The 26,830-nt window shown below is 40.9% G+C and overlaps 1 protein-coding gene across 1 annotated transcript in view; it reads right to left on the bottom strand.

The window, feature by feature from the left end:
• Window positions 1-26,830, bottom strand: part of SPHKAP (SPHK1 interactor, AKAP domain containing) — an 81,872-nt gene that overhangs the window by 30,322 nt on the left and 24,720 nt on the right. Inside the window, exons 2-3 of the mRNA XM_053459013.1 lie at window positions 13,131-13,248; window positions 7,899-8,009 (exon numbers count right to left, since the gene is read on the bottom strand). Coding sequence (XP_053314988.1) covers window positions 7,899-8,009; window positions 13,131-13,248 — 229 coding nt within the window. The remainder of the gene's footprint in view (window positions 1-7,898; window positions 8,010-13,130; window positions 13,249-26,830) is intronic.

The raw sequence follows: 26,830 nt of genomic DNA, 5'->3' as shown, positions 1-26,830 counted from the left end.
AACCATGACAAGCCTGATAACCACCATGAAACAGCAGCAACACTGTGAAGGAATTAAGGAGCATCTTCCAGTTTTCCAGCCTGTGTGTCTTGTACACATATGACACATGTCTTTGCTCATTTCAAGATGCCATTACCAAATATAACTACGTTATATGACCAAAATATATGGACACCCCTCCTGACTACTGAGTTTTGGTGTTTCAACCACATCAATTGCTAACAGGTGTATAAAATCAAGTACATAGGCAGCCCTCTCCATAGATAAATGTTGGCAGTAGAATGGGTTGGATTGATGAGCACAGTAACTTTAAACAGGGCACTGTTATATGATGCCACCTTTGCCAGAAGTCAGTTTAAGAAATTCCTGCCTTGTTAGATCTGCAGAGCGGTGACACTGAGTTGTGGAGCGTGTAGCGTGGTTGAAGCAACATCAGCACACGCACTGTGTGTCAGGAGCTTCATGAAATGGTTTTCTGTGGCTGAGCAGTGGCACACAAGGCGGATATTACTATGCACAATCCCCACGTCAGCTGGAATGGTGTAAAGCACTGGAGCAGTGGAAACTTTATCTCTGGAGTGATCTGGATGTCTGATGGATGAATCTGGGTTTGGCAGATGCCAGGAGAACCCTACCTACCGAAATACATAGTTTAAAGTTTGGTGGATAATGGTCTGGGGCTGTTTTTCAGGGAGTCCTTAGTAAAGGGTAATATCAATCCTACAACATACAAAGACACAAACAAGGTCCAGTCTGGTGTGGAGGAACTCAAGTGGCTGCACAAAGCCCTGAACTCAACCCTGTTGAAGATCTTTAGGATAAATTGTAAGACTGTTGTCAGGAACCACTGAGCTTGAACTGGTAACACTGAGCATTGCTGACCGTTCATCTACAGGAGGCTCTGTGGTCAATGGGATTTATGTCTTCTTCATGTCCCATTTTGCCACTGGTTCCTGTCACATGTGAGGCCCATCAGGTAATTATGGCCCTTTATAACCAGGGGTGCTCCCAGGCTCACTTGCTGGAGCATTGTACTTCCTGCACCTGCTTTATCTGCGTATTCTGTTTTTTTACCCCTGGCTCTGGACTCCATCTGGACTTACGTCAATGTGTCCTGATTTGGCACCCAGTGTGAACTATTGATCATCCTTTTTTATGAGTGAGGACTGTTCTTAATTTATGCCTCCATCTCACCCTAGTGTACCTCGATTTGATTTTACTGTGTATAACTTTGGCTTTTCTGAGTTTGTCTGCCAGTTCCTTAGTCAGTTTGTTGCCGTCTGCCAGTTCCCCGGTCTATTTGCTTCCTTCTGCAAGTTCCCTGGTCCGTCGGCTGCCGTCTGCTGGTTCCTCTGTCTGTCTGCCAGCATCTCTGTCCATTTGCTGCAGTCAGCATCCAGGTTCACCTACACCTTCCAGCTTATGTACCTGCAGTCACAGCACTCTGTTGAGAGCCAGGACTTTAAGTGTCTGACCTTATAAATGCTGTTTTGGCTAAATAGGCACAAATTCCCACAGACGCACGGCAAAATCTTGTGGAAAGCCTTCTGTTGTGGAGGCTGTTATAGCCGCAAGGGGGGGGGGTGACACTCTATATTAATCCCCATTTGGAATGGGATGTCCAACAAGCCAAGCTCATACAGGTGTGATGGTGAGTTATTTACATACTTTTGGTCACATAGTGTACCATTGTACAGAGCTTAGGAATTAGGAAAAATACATATACGTATAACAATTGTGACAGCCTTTGGTTAATCAGCATACCTGGGCACCATTGACATTTTGACATTAACTACAGGAGAAGCCCCACAACTCCAGCTGCCCTGATTAGGAATTATGGGTAGTCTTAGTAATGTTTAATATGTGTGGGTTAGTTACTTTAGATCCAGGTCAGAAAGACTAGAGAAATCAGTATGCAGTATGGTGGCTGGACCTGCTCCACAATATACTCCTACGCAAAACTTCAAATATTATACACGCGTTGCATACAACATCACAAAGCCATAAATCATCCATACTGAAGTGGCCTCTATATAATTAATTTGAAAAGCTTTAAATGTCATATGCCACTTCAAACATGGCACAGAATATGGAATAAATTCTTAACGTATATCACAGTTTCCAAGCTGACTACCTCAAGAGCAACACTAACAAATCTAATGATACTAAATAATGTTAACATAACAAAGTAGGCTCTAAAAATAACAACTACTTAAAGGGAAATGATCATTCAAATGAATGGTAATTAAAAGCTGCACAGCAAGCGTCTCACAAAAACATATGTCTACGGTGGAAGTGAAAGTCGCATTGAGTGCTCAGTGTGTGCGTTATACCATCAGACGCGAGCACATATACTGGCGGTTTTCTTTCACCTTGATACAATTAAATATGCACAATTGCCTGTAAACAGTGATGGAAAAATAAACCCCGCATTAAATAGTATTACCACATTATATTCCTGTATTTCATTTTTATGAGAACACATTAAGACCCCATTTACATTTTAATGGAATCATAATGGAAACGTATTTATGTCAAAATCTGTTCTATGACAAGCGGATTTGACATTGATAAGTAATAATTGTTAGATTTGGTTCTACAATGCACAAGGTTGCATGCTGTGGGGTGGACAAATTTACCACCGCCTTAATTATGCATTATGAGGGGCAAGCATACTGCATTAAAAAGTGAACTGGCCCTGTATAATGGATAGTCTAATTTGCTTGGAGAGAATAGAAGAAATTTCTCTACATTAATGCATTATGCATTAAACCGGACCAATGAAGTTATTTGTGCGGATGAATTTCCCTAAAGTTGACCCTTTAATACGTATTGTGAATGTAGGGAGTTGAAAGAACAATTTGTGTATATCTGAAAAGTTAAGAGTTTGATGGTATCCCCCAATCCGTAGATGCTCCTATTTGATTCTTACAGCATAAAAATCCAGCCATAAAGTCTAAAAGCTGAATGTAGATCCCTCCTATCTCGGTCTCAAGATCACGGTGACATTTTTCAGGGTTGTGCCCTTAAATATAACTTCTGCCTGTCACCTCTTATTATTCAGTCGGTGATAAAAGTTATGGCCACTGGGGGAATCTGTCTTGCAAAGGTCCAGACATGTCAGGGAGTCTGGAGGTCGCATGATGACAGCATTAAGTCCCTGGTGTCAATGAACCATAAAAGTAATGACTTTTAAAGAAACTCTAGAACACTAGAATATATCAACTGAGTGCATATACATACAGTATATATGGAGTTTATAAAAATGTAATTATCAAAATGTAGCAATATAGGCATAAAGCTGTCCTGAATCTAACATGAGACCAAGGACTGATTATGGTCTGATTCTCTACATCAGAAAGTAATGTCCAGACTAGACGGGCCCAATGGTTCTCACTTCAAACATCAAATTCGATGTTGCTGTGTTTCTATGTCCCTACATCAATGATGCGGCATATCACTGTTGACATTCATATTTCTGACAAGTTGAATCAGAGAGAGCCACTAAAACAGTATTGAATAACATTATTTGCATCTCGTTTCCATTGTAAACGAATCAAATTTTGCCAGTACTTAACGACAGGGGCGGGCTGGGCCGGGGGGCAGGGGGGCAATTGCCCCCCAGGCCGCCCGAAATCTAATCTAAACGGCCGCTGGGTGCTGATGCCGCCGGCCGACGCTACTTTAATACTTTTTTTTAAAATTTAATATGGCAAGCCGGATCGGCTATTAAATGAAAAAAAAATAGTATTAAAGCAGCGCCGGCCGGCGGCATCAGCACCCAGCGGCCGTATGCGATGGCCGCCAAGTGATGGGAGCAGCGTGAGGGGTGAAAGCTCCGCTCCCTCGCACTCACCTTTCACCCCTCACGCTGCTCCCATCACTATGCGGCCATCAGATTGTTGGAAATCGAATCTAAACGGCCGCTGGGTGCTGATGCTGCCGGCCGGCGCTACTTTAATACTTTATTTATTTATTTATAATATGGCAAGCCAATCCGGCATATTAAATAAATAAATAAAAAGGATTAAAGTAGCTCCGGCCGGTGGCATCAGCACCCAGAGGCCGTTTAGATAAGTTTTCCAGCAGTCTGATGGCCGAATAGTGATGGGAGCAGCGTGAGGGGTGAAAGGTGAGTGCGAGGGGGCGGAGCCACTTCACTTGACTTGCCCCCCAGGCCTTAGGCTGCCAGCCCTCCCCTGCTTAACGATTCCCTTTAAAAAAGATGCACGGGATACTAATTAAAAAATGGGGCCTCATGATAATCACCATCTAATCATCATAGCACCCTATAGAATTTTCCAGCTGATAATGCCACCAGTAAGTATGGTCATAAGACCATTTTTTGACATAACCCAATGTCCCCTGACGGCGCAATTTAACCCTTTCAGTGACAGAGGGGTGATTTGTTTGTATTGTTCGCTTTTGATGCCCCTTCCTTCCTTGACGCAGGAAGACGCTATTTTTGAAGTAAATTTATTTTGTGTAAAAATACTGCCGCATTCAGCGAGAACAGTAACCTCCTAGGGAGTTCTATTTTAAATGTGCCATCACCAAAATCTAAAAACACAACGTGGGGTGGGGGGTGAAGATGGGTGATTCTAACTAAAGTTTCCTATGCCATGGCATATAGCTATAATAGCTCATCTAGTACTTAATTTCCCTAAAGGTGCTGAAGTATAATGTGTAATTTTATGCATGTGTTTAATGTTATACAGAATCAGCAAAATGCTTAGACCTGGTTACTTAACAAGCAGTTTTAATGAGAACAGAATATTCTCACTGACTAACAGGAACCACACGTCAAAAAAACCCACTGCTATTAAACGTGACATGTTTCCTCTGTAACAACATTATTGTGTTGGTAACGACTTCTCTCGCAGTATGTTAGTGTTAAACCTATTTTTTCAGGGGCAAGAAATAAATAAATGGGTGCGGACAGCTATAACAGAGAAATACAAACTGTGTACTGTGTCGTGTAATCCACCACGTTATAAATTATAAAATAAAGTATACAAGTGTTAAATTCACTAACATACTTACTAACATCCTTATACACACACAGTCACATACTAACATACTTACACATACTACCACACATAGAAACAGATACATACAGTAATATATTAACATTCTTTTACACATACTAACATACACATAAACTGTAACACACCTACACACAGTATCATACTTACACACACACACATACTAACATACACAGATACAGCAACAGCACAATCTACCTTTGTTGGCTCAGGAGGGGGGAAGGCCGGTGCCAGCTCTACTGCTCCCTCAAGGTCCTCACACACTTTCTCTGAGCGTTGGGAAACAACATCACATTCCACACTCAGACTCGGCGTGTTTGGGCCTGAGGATGTGCGGCCCACATCGCCGGCCTATCAGTATGTACAGAGGGGTTGTAAGGGCCTCCTTTACACCAATCTCTACTACTACAGTGTCTCATAACGCACATTACTTGACCCACTGGGTGCTTCCTGTGGCCAAGCAGGGGCCCCTGTCTCCCTGCTCTCTCAGGGTGTAGAAACATAAAATACATGAATACACATGAAAATACATGAATTTTGATGGTATTACAGGAGAACACACTGGCGGTTGTGTATAAAGTTATTTTGGTGCAATATGTGACAAGCGGTCACCACAGACTCCATTGAATAGTTCAAGCAGCAATAACAAATTAAGGTTTAGTTTTTTCTTTCTGTAATGGTGTTTACCATAACTGTTTGAAAGGAGTTGACTTGGCCTAGAATGTCACTTTGAAGGGACAGCAAGCTGCCCACACCTGCTCTATCATGAAACTAAACAATTCAGAGATCCAGGTTATGATGTCATATTCTAGCAATTACCATTATATGGCCCACAAGAGGCACAGATTCCCCTCTCATACCACTGGACCACCATGGCAGAGGGTAAGTATGAGAGGGAGGTCATACATCAATGTCATGCTTACACTGTCTAGTATACCACAGTATCCAGCAGCGTTTGATCTACTATATCATAGTGTCAAGCCTCTAGTATACCATAGTATTTAACAGTATTTAGTAATTAGTATTCAAATATTTTTCATAGAACATGGTCCGCACCTCAAAGTAGAACTTCCTCATCTCCATCCTCTCCCATGAAATACAATGTTGCACATTGGCTCTTATTGACCAGAGTACAGCTGCATAAGTAAATAGTCAATCCACAATTTCCATACTCTACCTAACACGCTGAATACAGTATTCCCCTATGTCTTTCCAATTTTGTAGTTGGAGGCCTGTTGTATATCCTGTGATCATTACAAAACATATTTTGCTTACTGTTACTTTACTAGTGATCATTCCACCAGTATTCCTAGTGGATTCCCTCAGTTGTGTTAATAGAAGCGTACAGCATGAATCATTTATATAAAGCCTAGTCTATCCTTCTTAGAAATATACCATTTTTTCCAACACTGTACTTAATAAGTCTCTATCTTCATACAATTCCCAGAGATCATAAAGGGATTTAGCTAACAAAATGAAAACAAAGCCTCATGAATATCTTTTATTATCAGTCTACAACAGATTCAGATGAGGAACCAAGGCCAGTGACTTGTTGTTTCCTCTGTCAATATACCACAATAATAATTATGACTTCCATTGATCTAAGGGAAGTTAAAGTGGTATTGTGAAACTTCCATCATGACCTGACTGAGAAGTGACAAGAAAGGTGGTGTTACCCTGTAACATGCATAAGTACTTGACCTTTACCTAGAGGTCATAGTCTAGAACTAGAGGGTCAGAGGCTTAGGTGTTCCTTACTTTGGTAATGCTTCTCAATCATTTTATTTAGCGCTTCAAAAATCAATACATGACATAACCTAACATAACCAGAACCATGGCTGGCAGGTGTGAAGATCAAGTGAGCCCTATAAAGCTTGCACTGATTCATACCGCTCATGACATATGCGATTATATATTATGAGACACATATAAGGTACCTTTTATCACTTAACTGTTTTATTTATATGCTGTATGTGTTATGTTGTCTGTTTCCATGCAGCACTCAATTTGTATTGTTAGTCCTTCTCACTTCCTTTGGGAATTACAACCTAGGGGATGGTTAGAGGATCTCTGCTTCTTCATAACTGGAACCGTTTGGGGCAATTATCTCCCAAAGGTAATATGTCACTCCAGGGGTATTATTTATTGTTAGTGAACTAGGTCGATATGAGGGTTTATATACCTTCCATAGCATGAACCTGACCCTAATTATCAAGCCTAGGGTCCCATTTTCTCAAAAGTCCCTTAGGCTGATACCCCACCAGGATCTGGCCCTGCACCACTATATCTGCAGGTGCATGTGAGAAACACGGGGGGTGAACTACAAACACGTTTTGTGCCTGCTTGTGTTTGCTAAATAAGACACAAAAACACATACAAATATAATTTCAAAATTATGCAGTAAAAATATATTTTGGAAATGACAAAGAATATGGACAGATTATAGCTATGGAAAACAATATGCCATTCCCAAAGATCCATCTGTGTGCTCCAATGCACGCTTGCTTACATGCAGCCAATGTAGATAGCTATGATAACATTTACTGTACAATTACTGTGACTACAGATCCCATGCTACCCATTCTGTTTGATACTAATGCACTTTTTTCATGCATTAGATGGCGGGGATCAGGAGAAGAGAGATCTGTAGGTACAGAGGCACAGTATTCTATGCCTTCCTCAATCAGGAAGGGGGAAATATTGAGTGGACCCCCCAGGTGTTAGACTGTATACTAGCCATGTCAACCTGTAATTTTAATGCTTCCATTGTTTACAAAAAAATTGTGAAAAATAATTGTGCAATAAATTACAGATGGTATAAATATTTTGAAAATGTATATGAGAATTTCTTACAGACGGGCAGATTGCTTCTAGCCTTTCTTCTACCAGGCCGACCCGACACAAGCTCCTGGAGTTCTGCAGCCAGTATTCCAAAGACTCTGAAGGTCGATTGGTGCATAAAACCTGAGCAAGCAAAGAAGAGGAGATGGACTATCAACTCCGCATGTCAACAGAATGAACATGAATGTCACAGCTTGAGGATAGTGAACATAAAATAACTGGCAGCTCCTCTCATCATTCATGATAACTCCGTCTATGGATCAGAAGACAAGGCAATAAATGGTGCCTTTATGTGTCAGTCCTGATACCCAGCACTATGTGTGAAGTTAAATTACATGATAAATGCCTAAATATCCTTGCATCCGGGGCAGGTTATTCTATTAAGTGAGCACCACTTGCCACCCAAGAGAGCTGCAGCCAGGGTAGCAAATCTATGTGAAATTCCAATGAGCTGTGGCCTTTGAGCTTTATTATATTTTAATCCTTTAAGTGTAATTCTAGAACCACTTGAATGATTATTCATGAATTGCCTTTCTTTCACAAAACATGCTAATTCCCACTATTATCTTCTTTTTGCTTTTTTTAATGAACCTTAATGCGTTTTACACAAAAAATGCCAAAACATAAAGTAACTTCAAAGGGACACAATCACCTATAAGATAAAATTCATAATTGAATCTAGCACTGCAAAACAATATAAAATTGAAAGTCTTGTTTTTTTAGCTTTATTCAAACTGTGTTATTAAGTAGTTGTACACTATATTGGATGTATATGGATATGAGATTGACATATGAATGTATACACATGATTATTTGTTATTTTGATATATTTATACACTTTACTCATATTGATTTGTTTTATTGTGATTTTGAGTTCTTGTTGTCACTTCAATTATTATTATTATTTATTGTCTTATACAGTGCAATCATATTCTGTAGCGCTGTACAATACACTTTAAGGATTGCAATGTCACTTTAAAATGAGGTTGGTAATTTGGTGATATCCCAGCCCTTATTATCAGATGTATGATGCTTTTGCCTATAAAATTACACAGTTTTCTTTATACTTTTTGATGGCTTGATAAATGTCCTTTTGAGGACTGACATGTTGTCACTTGTGAAATAAAGGACACTACGACTCAGTGCTGAGTAAAACGTTTATTTTGAAATCATTGAAATCTTGTCATCACATTGAACTCTCTCTTCATTGATCTACTATATTGTGTCTCTATCGTTATTTAATGGGTAGGACATCTTCTTATCAGAGCTGTATAATGGCGAGGCAGTAAGGACAATTGGCGGTCCCTAAACCCTTTGAAAACAATGCATTTTGAGCCCGTACATGTAAAGGCTTTGTCATTAAGGGGTTAAAATGTGACGCAACAGGATTGCGTCACATTTAGAACAACAGAAAAACTTAAGTAATTTATAGTAAATATTAAATGAGAAAATAGCCTGTGTTGTATATAGGTGTAAGAATTTTGCTTGGGTCATCTAGAATGTGCAAGCTAAGGGGAGCTTGCACATTCTAGATTACCAAATCAAAAAGAGGTCACTAAAAAAATGTAGTCCTGTTACAGTTACCACTGACATGATGTTGAAAGAGGTGACAGGAGAAACAGCCTACAGATATTTAACAGAAGTAAATACGGTAATTGTTGCTTGCCTTCCAAATAAGAACTTTGCATACCCAGGCATGGAATTTAATCTAACTCAATTACTCTAGCTTAATTACAGGTTATTAAAAAGCAAATAAGCTTGGGATGGATTGGAGCCATGTCCAAAATGACAAGACACACACGCTAATTCAAGCTTCGGCCCCAGGGCTATTTCAACTATATATAGTCAATGTCTCTCCAGGCTCATGATACCTAAATAAGTGGCATGATAAGTGTTGTGCATTGAATACACAGGTGCAAGCTATGGAGATGGAATTGCAGTTTTTTTTGGAGCAGACAAAGACATTTTAGGAACAATTATTGTTAAGCAGCTCTGGAAAAAGCATATTTCTTATTGTAAACTGCCTCTAGGAAGATATAATCTGAAATGTAAAGTCATTGTTCTGGTATGTGATTTGAGACCTACCTGTACCGTTCTCTCTCAATGGCCCCCTACCCGCTGACCATTTCTGTGTCCCTGTCTCTTTTTCCACAGCTCTTTGCTCTTTCTTCATCCACTTCTTCATGTTATCAGCTCTGTCAACATGGCCTCCCGGAAGGCTTCTGCAAAGGGGCAGAGCCTCCGCACACACCTTTCTCTTCTGATTGGAGGAAAGGGGAGAGGCTGTTCCCAAGAGCGTGCTGTGGCTCCACCCTTTTGCGGAAGTGCTCGAAGAGGACAGAATATTGCAGACGGATTTGTGGAGAAAGACAAGTGTTTTGGAAACTCTCTTTCTCTGCGAATCTGTCTGGATTATAATGTGGATGATGAAAGAATGCAGGAGTCACAGAAGTGGTCGAGGGAAAAGTAGGGAGACATTTATAGAGAGTGTGAAGGAGAGTGAATGTAGTGTGAGAGTGTGTGAGTGAGGATGAGTGACAACAAATGTTATTTCCATATGGAAAAAGCTCTCTGAATTTCATCTGAACCCAAAAGGACAGGAAACAAATGTAATTGTCCGAAAAGGAATGGACCAAAAATGAAACAAAATGTATGTCAGAATGATTTTTGGTCCATTTGCACAAGTCTATTATACATACGAATGGATAAAAAAATATTCTCTAACCAAATTAAGCCTATCAATTGATGGACTAGTCATTTACAATAAGCATGTAACTGAAAATTCTACATGTAAAACATGTCATCAGAAACCATGCACCATATACCTGTACCACTCCAGGCAGGCCCGGACTGGCCATCGGGCACACCGGGCATTTGCCCGGTGGGCCGGTCCACGGCAGGGCCGCATTGACATAGGGGCTGATGGAGCTGCAGCTCCAGGCCCCTACCCTACCAACTGCGACCGGGTCCGCCACTCTAAGGGGCCGGGAAGTCCCCACCAAGGCCGGCCTTACGGGTCTGCGGCCGCACAGGGCTTAAATTAAAACATCGGGGTTTTTTTTTCTACTTTATTTAACATGGAGGCTTTTAAATAAAGTTGGAAAAAAAAAACCCCGATGTTTTAATTTAAACCCTGTGCGGCCGCAGACCCGTAAGGACGGCCCTGGTGGGGGCTTCCCGGCCCCTTAGGGCAGGGCCGACCTTTGGGGTGTGCGAGCGCACAGGGCGCCACACTCCAGGGGGCGGCCGCTCATCAGGGGGTGCCAACTTGCGGCACCCGGCACCCCTCCAGAGACGGACAGTAATGTCCGCCGCTGGAGGAGCAGGCTCGCAAGGGAACGGTATCGGAGGTCTTTAACAGACCTCCGGTTCCCTTGAGTGATTTTAAGCCGGGTTCAACCCGGCTTAAAATCACTCAAGGGAGCCGGAGGTCTGTTAAAGACCTCCGATACCGCTCCCTTGTGATCCGCGCGGCAACAGCTGTTGTACGCCGGGGTTTGTTTTCAGGTCCCGGCGCACAACACTGAAGCCGCGCCCACCGCTGTCCGTGCCCTCTGACCCGGAAGAAGACAGAGAAGACAGAAGAACTGAAGAAGAGGAAAAGAAGCTGAAAGAAGAAAGGAAAGGTAGGAAAGCATTAAGTGAGAGTGGATTGGTATGTGTGTGGATCAGTATATATGTGTGGATCAGTATATATGTGTGGATTGGTATATATGTGTGGATTGGTATATATGTGTGGATTGGTGTATGTGTGTGGATTGTTGTATGTGTGTGGATTGTTGTATGTGTGTGGATTGGTGTATACGTGTGGATTGGTGTATACGTGTGGATTGGTGTATGTGTGTGGATTGGTGTATGTGTGTGGATTGGTGTATGTGTGTGGATTGGTGTATGTGTGTGGATTGGTATATGTGTGTGGATTGGTATATGTGTGTGGATTGGTATATATGTGTGGATTGGTATATACGTGTGGATTGGTGTGTATGTGTGTGGATTGGTGTATGTGTGTGGATTGGTGTATGTGTGTGGATTGGTGTATGTGTGTGGATTGGTATGTGTGTGTGGATTGGTATGTGTGTGTGGATTGGTGTATACGTGTGGATTGGTATGTGTGTGTGGATTGGTGTATACGTGTGGATTGGTATGTGTGTGTGGATTGGTGTATACGTGTGGATTGGTGTATACGTGTGGATTGGTATATGTGTGTGGATTGGTATATGTGTGTGGATTGGTATATATGTGTGGATTGGTATATGTGTGTTGATTGGTAAGTGTGTGAGAGTGATGGGTGTTATGCTGTACCATTTCCAATGTATTTTTCATTATATAATTATGCTCTAAAAGTACATCATAACTCCCATCACTCTATACTGTTCCATACAGTGGCAGAGCTGGGAAGCAGAGGCCTTGCACCCCCACCGCAGGACTCCTGAAAGGTAAGTGAACTTCAAAGAGGGAGAGGGTAGATAGTTAGGAGGGGGTAGTTGCGGCGGGCTTAAGGGGCTCTGCGTTAATGCGGCCATGTAGGACCAGTCAGTCCAGTCCTGACTGGGCCTATTTTAAGGTGGGGGCCTGGAGCTGCAGCTCCATCAGCCCCTAAGTCAATCCTGCCCTGGCACAGGCGCGGTCGCAGTTGCTGCTTGCTCCGGCAACAAGGTAAGTAGGGTGAGGGAGGGGGGTGCAGTGAAAAGGGGCAGAGGGGGGTTAGATAGTGAGAAAGGGGGAGGGGATAGATAGAGGCGGTACATATTGAGAAGTGGGGAAGGGGGTTACATAGTGAGAAGGGGCAGATAAGATGAAGAGAGGGGGTAGTGTGAATGCGAATGAGAATGAATGAATAAGTGTGTGGAGGAGTTGTGTGAATGCGTATGACAATGAATTTATGTGAGGATGAATTGCTTGATTTGTGAGACTGCATTAATGAATGTGTTAATGATTTGTCTGAATGATTAAATGCAAAGGTGGTACATGAAGGGTGGGCTGTAACAATAAATAAATAAATAAATAAATATGGGCTGCTCAGGCTTAAATGCCCGGGCCTATTTTTTGTCCCAGTCCGGGCCTGACTCCAGGTATATCAGACTACAACTTCTGCCAAGTATGACAACTTCCAGGAGCCAGTTATTCATGGCTCCTAAAATGTTTGGACCTTAACAAACAATTTACAAGTTAGCAGTTCTTATGCTGGATTAAACATTATGTGTGTGGAAGCATTAACATTTCATGTGTAAATGTAGTAGTTACCTTCTTACAAGCTGTGATAGAGCTTCCCAGGTTACTAGTGGAAGTATCCATGATGCTGCTGCCCCCGCTGCTCCCATAATTGTCACACTTTCCATACATTGCAGTCAGGTCAACGTTACTGAAAGTTGAGCAGAGAATAGTATTAGATGAAATGTAACTTCAAAAAAAAATGTTCCAAACTCACCAAATCCCTGTAGATCCACAAAACATATATAGGATTAATAAATGCAAGATAGATAGGTTTTTGGTTTTACAGATAGCAGCAGTAGCAAGGCCTTTGTAGAGGTCAAAAAGAGGCATCGTAAAAGGGCTGATTGCTACATTTGCCCATGGGTGGACAAATTCAGACATAATTTAACAACATGAGAGGATATTCCACTGTGCTGTGTGGTATTGATAAAGCAACACACTCCAAAAAGATTCTGTGTACTAACATAAAGTAGTAGGCTACTTAAGAATGTAGTAGGGCATTTGTAGTAAGAATGTAGTAGGGCATTTGACAAGAGATTTCCAGGATATTACCATTATGGAACTAGAGAGTTTGCAGGAGAGGCAGATACTAGACTTGTGCATACAGATTCATACGGGCATTAATTCGGTGCTGAATGTGATCCCAGGAAGTCTGGGTGAGGTTCCAAGTCTATGTATAAGGAGAGGAATGGGGCCAAGTGAGCCGAAATAAATAATTAAAAAACTTGTGTAGTTTTCATTCAACTGTGCACAGTGTAGGGTTTCTACTCATTTGCCAGGTTGTTGCGGTGAATACAGATCATACAGTCTGGATTTGATTTTATAATATTCTAAAATTACTTTTTAATGGCGCCCTACTAAGCACTGGGAAAATCCATACAAAGGTAATTTAGTTAACAATATCTTTAAAAAATGACTAATTTGGATTTCTATGTTAAAACCATTATGATAAGATAACCATCTGGATTGGTTCATATATCTTCAGTAATACCGGGTCTGGCTTGCTTGTAAAAGTTAAGGAAATGTTTCATTTTAACTGTAAAATTGTAATTACACAATGATCAACGTCTACAGAGGCTGCCTTGGTGCCATTATATCAGGTAATTATATAACTGATCTGTAAAATAAAGCTTCCAAAATGTTGCAATAAGTAGCAGCACAAAAGTACATTATCTTTTAATGTCCCACTTATTCGCTCCTCTATCGCTTTAGCCTGGTTTATGTTTTGAGGAAAGGAACATGATACTTATGAGGGGTGAGGGTTAAATTATATATAGAACTATTATATTATATTATTATAGAACTAACTTGGTTCCAAGCAGGCTAAATCATGATAGATCTATGATCAGTGGCATATTCTGTCCGAATGGGCCTTGGGTGTCAGGTTGGGGGGGAGGGGAATACCCCTTGGGCTGCTTCATAAGGGTTTGATTGCTCTATAGGGCAATTGGCCTCCCTAGTCCATCACAGCTTTAAATCAGCCGAGAAGGGAGATCTGGTTTGAAACGGAGCCAGTTGTACTACTGCAGCCCTTTATACTATCTTTTTCATGTGAACTAATTCTTACTAATGTACAGCTGCAGGATAAGATGTGATAGAAGACCGACAGATGAGGAGAAGGTCCTCCCTGGGACAGTACCTCTGAGGGTGTTGGTGGTGCTGCCCGGTGTAAGCGTCTAGGCAGAGACTCACTTAAATATGGTGTGGTTTTTGTTTCTGTTTCTTATGTTTTAAATGCTCCTCATATCTCTAATATTTTTTGTATACCGAGACTATCTGAAAACTACAGTCTTAGAAGGGGGGAAATACCTACTCCCCAAATAACTTTCATTTTAAAGATTTGGCATTTTTTTCTGTTCTAAACTGGCAGTTCCACTTAAATGAGGGAAATATTTTTTTAAACATAAAATACACTTTAAAAAATTATGTTATTAATACTTTTCAAAGATTCATAAACATTTTTCGTACCCTGTTCTATTCATAATCAACCAATTTCTCATGCATTTTATGTTAAATAAACCCCCAAATATTTCTTATGATATTTCTATTTCTAGTGTGGATCAAGGCACAAATTACATATTATTGCTACAAATATGGAAGATATGCTGATCATACCAATTAGCTAGTCCACTTAAGCACATCAGAATAGATACTGTATGACCTTAAGGAATCTCTATGTTCTTTGCAATATGTATAAAATATATTGTATTCTTCATTTTTAGTCTCTGCAGTGATGGTAATTTGCAGAACAATGGTAGTTCTTTCACTGTTCTCTGATGCAATGATTCCATTGACACCGTTATACATTTTATTAGAGGAATTCTGTGATGTACTGCAGTGTGACCGATTAGAGGAATTCTGTCTGTATTCATTCCAAATGTTGACGAGTTTTACAGCAGCAAATATTAAAAAGAATCAGTCATGTGAAACTAAGTAGTCTGTTTATGCTAATGCAGATGTAAGGTTGGATTCTATTCCCTGTTCAAGTTAAGAATAAGTAAAAGTTGTTTGTATCTTGAGTGGTTTGATGTTTTTTTTCCTAGAATTTAACCCATATAGTATTTGGGTTCAGGAATGGTAGGGATTGGGTTCATATTGGGTAAATTTGTTTTAGACAAGACTAGATAGCACACCATACTTGGCTCCTTGTTACTGAGCAACTGACTTAGCCTGAGCCAGTTTATGAGACACACCATCGATATTTGGAGGGGTTTGTTTGATGAGCAGGCCTTGGTTACTGCATTTGTCATAAGTCTATTATTAACACAGTGTCTGCAGTACTCCGAGGTGATTTACTTTGGGTGATCAGTTCATAGCTTACATGGATAGAACGTGATTAGTTTCCCTTTCAATATAGGAGACCTTTGAACTAACACTGTTACATTGTAGGTTAGGTTGAAGCAGGCAATGCATATGGGACCAATAAAGACAATTAAATTCATTAAGGCTTAAACTTAGGAATCAAGCATGTCCAAGAACAAAGCAAAAAAATAAAACATGACTCCTTCAAAGAGAACTAAATTAAGCATACTTGTAGTCTTATGAAGCAAAGTAAAAAAAAGACATAAAGATCCATATAGCTTAAAGGAAACTGCGTAGATCTGACGACTTAATTGAAATTATTTATAGAAATAGCAAGAAAACAAGGAATGCTGGCAAATGTAAAACCAATTTTGACCAATGAATAACAGAACAGTTGACTAGTGAAGAAAATATGAAAAAATTGAAAACTTGATAAAGTAGGACATTTTGAAGCTTATTAGATAATAATTAGACTTATTTGACCACATAGTATACAGTCAGAGGTAACAAATGTAAAAAAACAAGAGCTCATAATGAAACATAAATTAATTAATACTATTAATACTATTAGCAGTTGGGTTCTATTGTCTTAATCACAAAAAACATACTTAATCATAAAAATCATAAAAGCAGCAGTGGACTATGCCAGGAAACTTACATATGAGAATTTACAGGAATCAAATTCTTATTTACAAATTAGTTTTATCGAAAAGTTATGAAAAAAAAGAAAGATGTCTAAAAACAATGCCATAGTGACATCCTTTGTGATTTTGTATCATGATCATTATTAGACTAATATGAGTTCAATGTCTACTTTATCTATTAAACAATCCATCTGCTCAGGATCCGATTTAGTGTTGTAAGACAAGTTAATTTACATTTGCCTATAAATCAGATTACTTATTATTTATCTCTGATGATGCTGATAACTCTGAACAGTCTGTACAGTTGTCATGTGAAAAGTTGTATTTAAAAGATTGAGCTCACGTGCCAATAAAATGTAAAACATATGCACAAGGGACACATCTTTGTACAGGAAAATATATTAACATATTTTCAATGACAGCAAAACGATCAGTTCATCAAAAGCCTGAGGAAAGGTGATAACAGTTTAATCAATAAAGGGTTTCTTTGCTGTAAGACTAGTGTGATATTGAGTTCATACTAGCTCACAGATGTTGCACTGACAGACACCATAAATAACTTGGAGAACTGGCAGGATTAACCGTAAAGCAGCCGTTTCCAAGAGCGCAGGATATCTGGACAGCCTCACTAATGTCCAGGCTGGTCTTTAATAATTACAAGTGAATCTGGCACACACACGGAGTGACTAATGCCTTTGCTAATATGAGATTAAAAAAAAAACTATGCTTGATGGATACAACTGGGGACCACTTTCCATACGCAGACAAAACCCTTGCATAAGTACCGTTTTTGCGGGGATATATGCAGAAACACCTATCGCCATTTTGCCAACATTCAGCCAAATACTCCACATCTAGTAATCATATGCCCTTTCCATAAAATCTGTGTCAAGGTCATCAAGCACATGAATGCCTCTGGAAGGGAGGAAGTATATGAATGGATCCCATTGAGACCGTATATGAGTGTATCCCTGAAAATACCTTTAAACACTGGCAAATGGGCCAGCTGAAGCCCAACAGCTGTCACATCAAAAGCAGATGACGTGAATTGTAGCTGAGCTGGCTAAATGCCTCCTCTACAAGGAGGTGGCTGGCTTTCACACTGGCCCCAAGGTAGCTGACCTACCAAGACATTTCCTGGTATCCCAGTAGAGTTTGGCTCTGATGTTAATACTCTACACATAAATTTATTGCTTCTAATGAAGCCTTTTTTTTTAGGTCACAGTCTAATATCTGTGACCGTATATTTGAGTTTAGACAGGGTGCTGAATCGCAAACCATCTATTCCACACCACAGTTAACACTAACTAAGGACTGGATGGGTCAGTGAATCAAGCGCTAGCATCCTAACATGGTGCATTGAAGAGCCATATATCCCATACCTTTTATACCAGATTATTCCACAGAAGTTTTGAATGGAAAAATAAACTTTATCTGCACAATGGAAAAATGCAGTTTTACTAATGGAAGAACATATGCTATTGAACTAGTGAATTAGTAAATATACAATCCACAATGTCCACTTTTAATGCCAGAACAACAAAGAGTAGCTTGTCTCTTTTATAGTTCCATTAGGTCGTTTGATATAAAAAGTATTAACAAATGTCTTCCTTTGTTATCTAGTGTAAAATAGTCAACCTTCCCATTTCTTCTATATCTAATGTAGTTTCAATTTAAAGTGCTTTTGAATAACCTGACTGAAAAAAAGGTACCTACTGCATTTAGCCATCACCCCTTCAAGTCGAAGCCTGTTGTATGCCATCAAAATCAGGCTTTTGCAATTTAGTTAACTGTTCCAAGGCCATTAGTAATCCTTATGTTTTGTAATGCACAAGGTTCTTAAATGGTTAATCTGCCCGTTTCCTAAAGCTGTCATTTACAAGAGTATTGGAAATTGCCTGTATTATCTATGATGTGGACAGAAAACACAAAGGCTTTTGTCTTTTGCAGGGGATTAAGAGCACCATTGATTCACTCCTTTTAAACAATTGCTTTGACCTGTTGGGATTCTCTGAGATTATCAGCTATTAATAGATTTCCCATCTAAAAGGTGGAATATTTACAGCGTACGTTTCCAATCAATATTCAATTTGGAGGAATGTTTTGTTGTAATGTGAGAAAGAAATATAGATGCGGGAAGGCAGAAAGAACATGGCTAAATGGAAACAAAAACAAAAACTGTCTGCGCTTCTCACCCTAATAAAGTTGGCAACAAATATATAAACATAATATAAATGAGAGGTTTATTTTCTGTTGCGCTGACAGTTTTTGTTTTTGTATACATTGTACAGCCAACACACTGTATTTGCAGCATGCTCACACTGTTTGGTAGGCCTCATATTAGGCTAGGTTTCCACTTGTTTTGCTAAAAACGCCCATAAAAACGCCAATTCAGCCAATGCAGCCAGATGTTAGCTGTTCTTCAATAGGAAATCGCACAATGCCATATCCACTTGGCGTTTTTTTGTTTGGCGTTTTTTCAGTCCTCTTTGGCGTTTTTCTGCTTTTTTGGGCTCTGTGGCAGTTTTTCAGAATCGCAGCATGTTGACACTCTGGCGTTTTTTGCAAGGAAATCTTGGCGTTTTTCTCCAATAGAAGTCTATGGGAAAGAAAAAACACCATGAAAAAGCCATGTGGGTTTATTGCCTTGGCGTTTTTAATGGTGTTTTTTCCACAGTTACAATGCAGAGGATGGACCCAGTATCTGTGTGTCCTACGAGAAATAGGCTGGAAACAAACAATTTCACACAAAACAAAGTCCTGGACTGGTTCATATTGAATTTTACACCATTTGGAACAAACATGCCATTACAAACAAACCAACTGGATCCTGCGTGCCAAAAGCAACAGCAAACAATTTGCACCATCATTTGGGGCCAATCTTCCTAGAGGACCAGACATTCGGAATAAAGCATGCCTTACAAACCACAGAAAAGAGACAAAAGGGTCCGCCGGGGCGTTTAAGTAGAACTCTACCAAGGAAATGACATCAGGAGGGGGCAGATACTTGCCATTTATCCTAATCCCTTTTAGCTGGGTGACGATTCTAACGTGTAAAGGCTGGAAAAACTGCCTAAGGTCAAAAAAAGCAATTTCCACAGAAAGGCTAAAACGCCAGAAAAAACTCCAGAAAAAACGCCAAAACGCAGGTAAATGCAGTGGCAGTTTTCTTGGCGTTTTTTCCTGGCGTTTTTCATCAAGAAAATAACGCAGGACAAAAACCCAAGTGGAAACCTAGCCTTATACATTTGTATTATTTGAGCTTGAGACTTGCTTAGCGCACCGGCATTTTTTCTTTTCCCTAAATGGAAACTATACCTAAAATTCTGAAAAGAAAGATGATTCTTATTAAATGTTTAGTGGCAATGCCTAGACTATGAAAATGTGCTTGCAACTACTTGTCTGTCAAGCATCATTCAGTTGGTTATTTTTATGCTTTTTGCTGGTGTTGATATATAAATCTAGCAGTTAGCTTTATTTGTGATACTTTCACAGCAAAATGTTTTGCAAACAATGACAGTACATTTAAATAACACATAATACATATGGTAGCCCTTTTGTTGCTAATTTGTACCAGATGAAAGGAGCGATTTCGGGTTTAAATGCAGAGCAGTCCGAATCCTAGGTAAGCAATATAAATATAAACTTGGGGTACTTTGATGTAGTGACGGCTAATCAATATATGGTCATATAAAGTGACAGAATCCCCAATATTTATGCCGTGGAAGGGATTTTTTTTAATGGCATCTGCTGGGCATGCGTTTAATTCTTGCTTTGTTTTGTGTGCTGTACTCATATATTCTTATCTCTATGTCTACCTTTTTGTTTGCATTTTCATTTCTTGGAATCAACTGATATGTCCTTTGTTTGTCCTTGAACATACTTGCATATTACATCACCTTTTATTTCTTTCTCTTCCAGAGTTGTAAAACCAAGTTAGCCTGGTAGACCTTCATAATTCACATCCTTTATTGCCTTTATTAATGTTGTTTTCCTTCTCTGGGGTCTGTTCAATAAACAGTGCATTATAGGAGGTTTTCATCTTACCACATTAACTACATTACGCAGGGTCAACTCTCTTTTCCTGCTGGAGAAGCTCCCCAGAGTTGGCTGTCAAAATCCATAGTTAATATCTAATTTCACTGCAGCTCATTATTAAGCGAACACACTTATCTGTCTCCGTTCAGATGACATATTCCCTCTTGAACTGGTGTCCAGAGTACTTCATACTTTGGGAACCTTATCCATACTCTTTTTTTGACAAACAATTGTATCTTCCCTCATTATTTGCTTCACATAATTTAAAATTAGAGTTGTAACGGGTTCACCAAGAGAGCTGTAGTAACTCCCAGAGATCACCCACATGTATCCTCCTGTTGTCCCCGGAATCACTTCCAGCACCAGTCAGCATGCGCACCTTGGAACCCTGCTATGTGTACCCAATAAGTAGACACAACTACCTTGAACTGAGTACAGCAGGAATGAACAGTTTATTGATGTAAAACATAGACTGATATAGCCACAGAACTTAATTAACATAAATTAACATTGATAAACAGGTGGACAACCCAACCTTTAATCCCCTTTAGCTACTGAATATCCCCCTGGTAGCCATCCTGTTAATGGGATTAGCTAAACAATGGAGTTCCTGCCTGTTTGGCAGCCAGGCTGGAGCCATCTCTGAGTACCTTGGGCCCCTGTATGACAGGTCATCCTGTCACATATCTCCCCTTTTAAAAATAAGACTGAACTGGGGCCAGACCCAAACCGGGTCTGCATCCAGTTCAGTCCGACAGCACAGCTCCGTCGCTCCTGGAGTTGTGGATGCAGGGGGCTGGCAAAAGGCAGGGAGACAGGGTCCATAATCTGCGGGTAGCAGGCTTGCTTTCAGTCCTCTCCAGGGGCCCCAGTGATGGACAGTTCCGTCACACACTCCATCACAAATCTCCTTTTTCTGGGGGAGACTGACGTCTGATAAGACCCCACACTGTTTGACTCTGAAGTCAGTCTGTATATCTGGACCATCACTGCCAGCCACAAATTGGTACTCCCCAACACAATGTAACAAAACAGCAGTACTCACCCGCCTGCCCTCTGCCTCTCCCGAAAAATATAACTGCCGCTGGAGAGAATTGCCAACTGCACCTTCTCTCTGGAGTCTTCTCAGCCGCTGGGGAGATGACAGGGTGGCGGGGACCCCTTCAATCAAGGGTTGGGGATCCGAGCCAGCTGCCCAGCAATTCTGGGGACCACAGGTGGCAACCACAGTCTCATCCACCTGTATGGGATACATGTCCCCCAAGGCTGGTTTCGTACCATCCTCTAGTGGAGGGACGTCTGATGTGGGAGGGCAGAGGCCAGCTGCACTCTGACCTGGAGAAATCTCTTTTATAGGGTTTGCGGGCACCTCCAGTGCTGGTAGAGAAGGGCCGTCCTGCCTCTCTCCTGTTGCCAGTATTTCGGCTGGGGTGGTCTGAGCGAGCACTGCGGGAGCGTCATGGTCAGACTCAGGAACAAGGGGGAGGGGTGGGCAGAGAACAGCAGCACTCTGCCCTGTTGCCAGCGCTTCTGCCGGGGAGCGGGGATCTGGGCCAACTGCCAAACATTCCGGGGACCCAGGTGTGGAAACCGCAGTCCCATCAACTACCACAGTCTCTGGGGCTGCCTGACTGGACCCTACAAGGTTGCTGTGGTCAGGCTCGGGAAACAGGGAAAGGAGCAGGCAGAGGCCAGCGGCACTCTGCCCCGATGGCAGCTCTTCTGCTGGGTGGGTGCTTGTGGAGACCGCAGTGCCAGCTACTACACCCACAAAACCTTCTTCCTTTTGCTGGGAAGAGAAGCCAATTGCAAGCCCTCCCGGACCAACATCTTTAGATGTAAAATCAATTAAATCCACAGTCTCTGGATCTGGTTGTGGTGTACAGTCACATAGTTCCGCTATCGGATCTGGGTTAGCTGTCCAGTAACCCTGTGACTCAGTCCCATCCACCCCTTCTGGGTCAACATCCTCAGGTGACCACGCAGTAAAATCAATGAAATCCATGGTCACTGGGGCATACTGTTGCACATGGTCAAATAACTCTTGATATGCCTGTTCCAGTTCCCATTCTTGTGTGACCAAATAATCCAGGTCAGCCCACAGTTTAGGCACGTATGGGATATCCTCCTCCCTTCGCTCCTGGATGTCTTCCTCCCGACACTCCGATGCACTACCGAAGTCGGGATCCTTTTCTATAATTTCCAATAATAATCCCGGGCCGCTGAAGCCATAGCCCTCTGTGGGACCTTTATCCTCCAGCCCCAGGCACATCTGTGCTGCGTACCACCGCAGAGCCCGATATCCATCGTCCAACCTCAGCTCTGTCTGGACCAGCACCTCCAGCTCAGCCACCCATTCCTCTTTGGGCTGCTTCCCCAAGAACGGCATCCGCAACTTCCGCTGGAGCCAAAACCTTTCCTCAAAGGTTGGGAGGCTTTTCCCCTTGTACTTAATTTCCAAGTGGAGAACCTCCCTCCAGAGCTTCAGGCGTTTACAATTCCTCTTGATCAGCTCTGCGTAGCTGACTTCCATTCTCTTTCCTGGAGATAGATCCTGGTGCAAAGGACGTGTCCCTCAGACTAGGAGGCAATCCCGCCGCTTGCCACCAATGTAACGGGTTCACCAAGAGAGCTGTAGTAACTCCCAGAGATCACCCACATGTATCCTCCTGTTGTCCCCGGAATCACTTCCAGCACCAGTCAGCATGCGCACCTTGGAACCCTGCTATGTGTACCCAATAAGTAGACACAACTACCTTGAACTGAGTACAGCAGGAATGAACAGTTTATTATTGTAAAACATAGACTGATATAGCCACAGAACTTAATTAACACAAATTAACATTGATAAACAGGTGGACAACCCAACCTTTAATCCCCTTTAGCTACTGAATATCCCCCTGGTAGCCATCCTGTTAATGGGATTAGTTTAACAATGGAGTTCCTGCCTGTTTGGCAGCCAGGCTGGAGCCATCTCTGAGTACCTTGGGCCCCTGTATGACAGGTCATCCTGTCACAAGAGTATTGATAAAGACCAACTGTTTTATGTGAAGAAGAAAGAATCCCTTCACTACACTGCACACAGCAGGGTGTATTAATGATATAGCCTTGGTATGTCACTGAGATTTTAGATGAGTGCCACATTAAGACCCTCCAGGGTCTCTAGGCACATTCTGCATTAGTACTGGTTATATTATATGTCCCAGCTGGGCATCGCCGCCTATGTACAGTTTCTTGGCCTGATTTACTGTACCTCCACCAGCCAGGTTACACATCAAGCTGGTGGCCCCTAGAGCTTGAAGCCCCCTATGCAGGTACTTAGTATGCATAATGGCTGATTTGGCACTGCCTTGGATCAGGTCAACATATACAAGCACTGTGGCTGGCAGAAGAGATGGAGGTACCTATGGGCACTTTTCTTGTTAATTGTAGTTATTGGGCACCACCCAATAATTTTAAAAATTGTCAGTAGTAGTCAGTAGTAGTCAAGGTAAGACAGGCAAGCTATGTCCAGTTTTGTCAGTCAAATGAATAGTTTAAGCTGACTGACAGCTCTATTTTTTATGGAACTGTCCTGGCAGATGAAATGCCAATGAAAGGGCATATTCTTATTTGACATTGACACTATATATGAACATACAACTACCATATCTTTCAGAGAGACGAACTCCAGAATTCTCGTCTTTATGCAGATTCTAAATTTGCTGAGTAGCGAATATTACAAGTACTATGTCTGCCGACACTTACAAACATTCTGCCTGGAATAACAGACAGCAATTACTGATGCAGATTTCATCTCAAATGAATTTGCAGGGATGGATAAATAGCTAAAAATCAATTTCTACTACCCTGAAAAGATAACATCAACGCTGCCAGACTGAAAAACGACTAGCGCTATCAGAAAATGGACCAGTTTACCATAATATAAAATGAAAATCTAATATCTCCTAAACTTCCTCTTACTAGCGTCTGCTCTTAACCCATTGACTTCTGCTGGCAGAGAAAGGATTGATCGCCTTATTATTCTTCCAACGGTATTCATGTCTTCTCTATTTATAACTTTTGTACAGCCATATATTATATGATCTTCCTTGAGATATGACACCAAGACGCCAATTATCTGCTTTATTTAACCCCCTTATGGCCAGAAGAAACAAGAAATGCATTCGCTGCCTGTTAGTAAAGAGTTTGAATCAAAATAATTCTTAATTGAAGAAAATATTATTGCAGTAATAATTATTGTAGCATAATAATGATAATTAAAAGTCATTTGTTGATAGGGGAATGATTGGGGGGGGGTGAAGTAATGGAGATAAATTAAAGGAATATGTGTTAAAGAAAAAAAGTATATTTGAATAGCAAACCCGTAAAAGGGATACAAGAGATTGTGATGGGAAGAGATAGAACGGGGTTAATCTGGTAGAAGCAAATCAAGTAATAAGTACTGCAGTTATTATTAAAGAGACACTCATAGAATTGTATACATGTTACGAGAGACATGGGAGAAAACACTGGCAGGTAGTGATTAGGTGAGGAGATGTTGATTATCTTGTAGCCACTTTGTCATTGATATATAGGAATAAAATGTGTTTTAATTTAATCCTTAATAAAGGCCTCTTTAATGTGACTGAAACATCAGTTATTTGATGTGAAAATAAAAACTTTTTAATATTCTTGCACAAGCCACGTGAGCACATTAAGTCTATCTATCTATCTATCTATCTATCTATCTATCTATCTATCTATCTATCTATCTATCTATCATCTATCTATCTATCTATCCATCTATCTATCTATCTATCTATCTATCTATCTATCTATCTATCTATCTATCTATCTATCTATCTATATCTTTGTACACTGGATTTTCACCAGTGAAGGTAGACAGGCTTCTGACAAGAAGTTCAGACATCTGAAAGTGTCAGAATTGGTGAAACCCATCTTCTTTCAACTCAACAATGTTGCAAGATGTGTAATAAAACTGGTTACACCTGGCATTTGCTGGCAAGAGTTAAAGACATTGAGTTAACCATATAAAGGGGCATAATATATGTGTGTATATATATATATATATATATATATATATATATATATATAAAAAAAATATAAAAAGTCTACACACCCCTGTTAAAATGCCAGGTTCTTGTGATGTTAAAGAATGAGACAAAAATAAATCATGTCATGTCAGAGCTGAACTCTTTGAGAGGGGAAAAAACAAAAAAAAACTCACAATAACCTGGTTGCATAAGTGTGCACACCCTCTTATAACTCGGGCTATGTTCAGAATTAACCAATCACATTCAAACTCATGTAAAATAGAAGTCATTACACACCTGCCATCATTTAAAGTGACTGATTAATCACAAATAAAGTTCAGCTGTTCTAGTAGGATTTACCTGACATTTGTTTAGTTGCATCTCAGAGCAGAAGCCATGGTCTGCAGAGAGCTTCCAAAGCATCAGAGGGATCTAATTGTTGAAAGATATCAGTCAGGAGAAGGGTAGAAAAGAATTTCCAAAGCATTCGATATACCATGGAACGCAGTGAAGTCATCTTCAAGTCATCTTCAAGTGGAGACAATATGGCACAACAGAGACATTACCAAGAACTGGTCAGGGAGACTTTCAAGAGAAGTACTGGCTGTGTGCTACATGTGACAACAATCTCCGTATTCTTCATATGAATGGGCCATGGGGTAGGGTGGCAAGACGGAAGCCTTTTCTTACAAGCCCGGCTTAAGTTTGCAAAACAAACATCAAGTCCTCCAAAAACAAACATCAAGTCCTCCAAAAGCACATGGGAAATGTGTTATGGTCTACTGAAACCAAGCTTGAACATTTTGGCCGTAATTCCAAAAGGTATGTTTGGCGCAAAAACAACATTCCACATCACCCAAAGAACACCATGCCCACAGTGAAGCATGGTGGGGGCAGCATCATGCTTTGGGGAAGTTTTTCTTCAGCTGGAACCGAGGCATTAGTGAGGGTGGAGGGAAGTATGAACAGTTCCAAATACCAGGCAATTTTGGCACAAAATCTTCAGGTGTCTGTTAGGAACACAGCACACATCCAAAACGACCCACAGCACACATCCAAATCCAGAAAAGCATGGCTTGACCAGAAGAAGATTAACGTTTTGGAATGGCTCAGCCAGAGCCCAGACCTGAATCTGTTTGAACATCTGTGGGGTGATCTGAAGAGGGCTGTGCACAGGAGATGTCCTCGCAATCTGACAGATTTGGAGCAC

The sequence above is a fragment of the Spea bombifrons genome, chromosome 3 (assembly GCF_027358695.1).
Source record: "Spea bombifrons isolate aSpeBom1 chromosome 3, aSpeBom1.2.pri, whole genome shotgun sequence".
Lineage (NCBI taxonomy): Eukaryota > Metazoa > Chordata > Amphibia > Anura > Pelobatidae > Spea > Spea bombifrons.
This window is presented reverse-complemented; position numbering and strand designations above follow the sequence as displayed.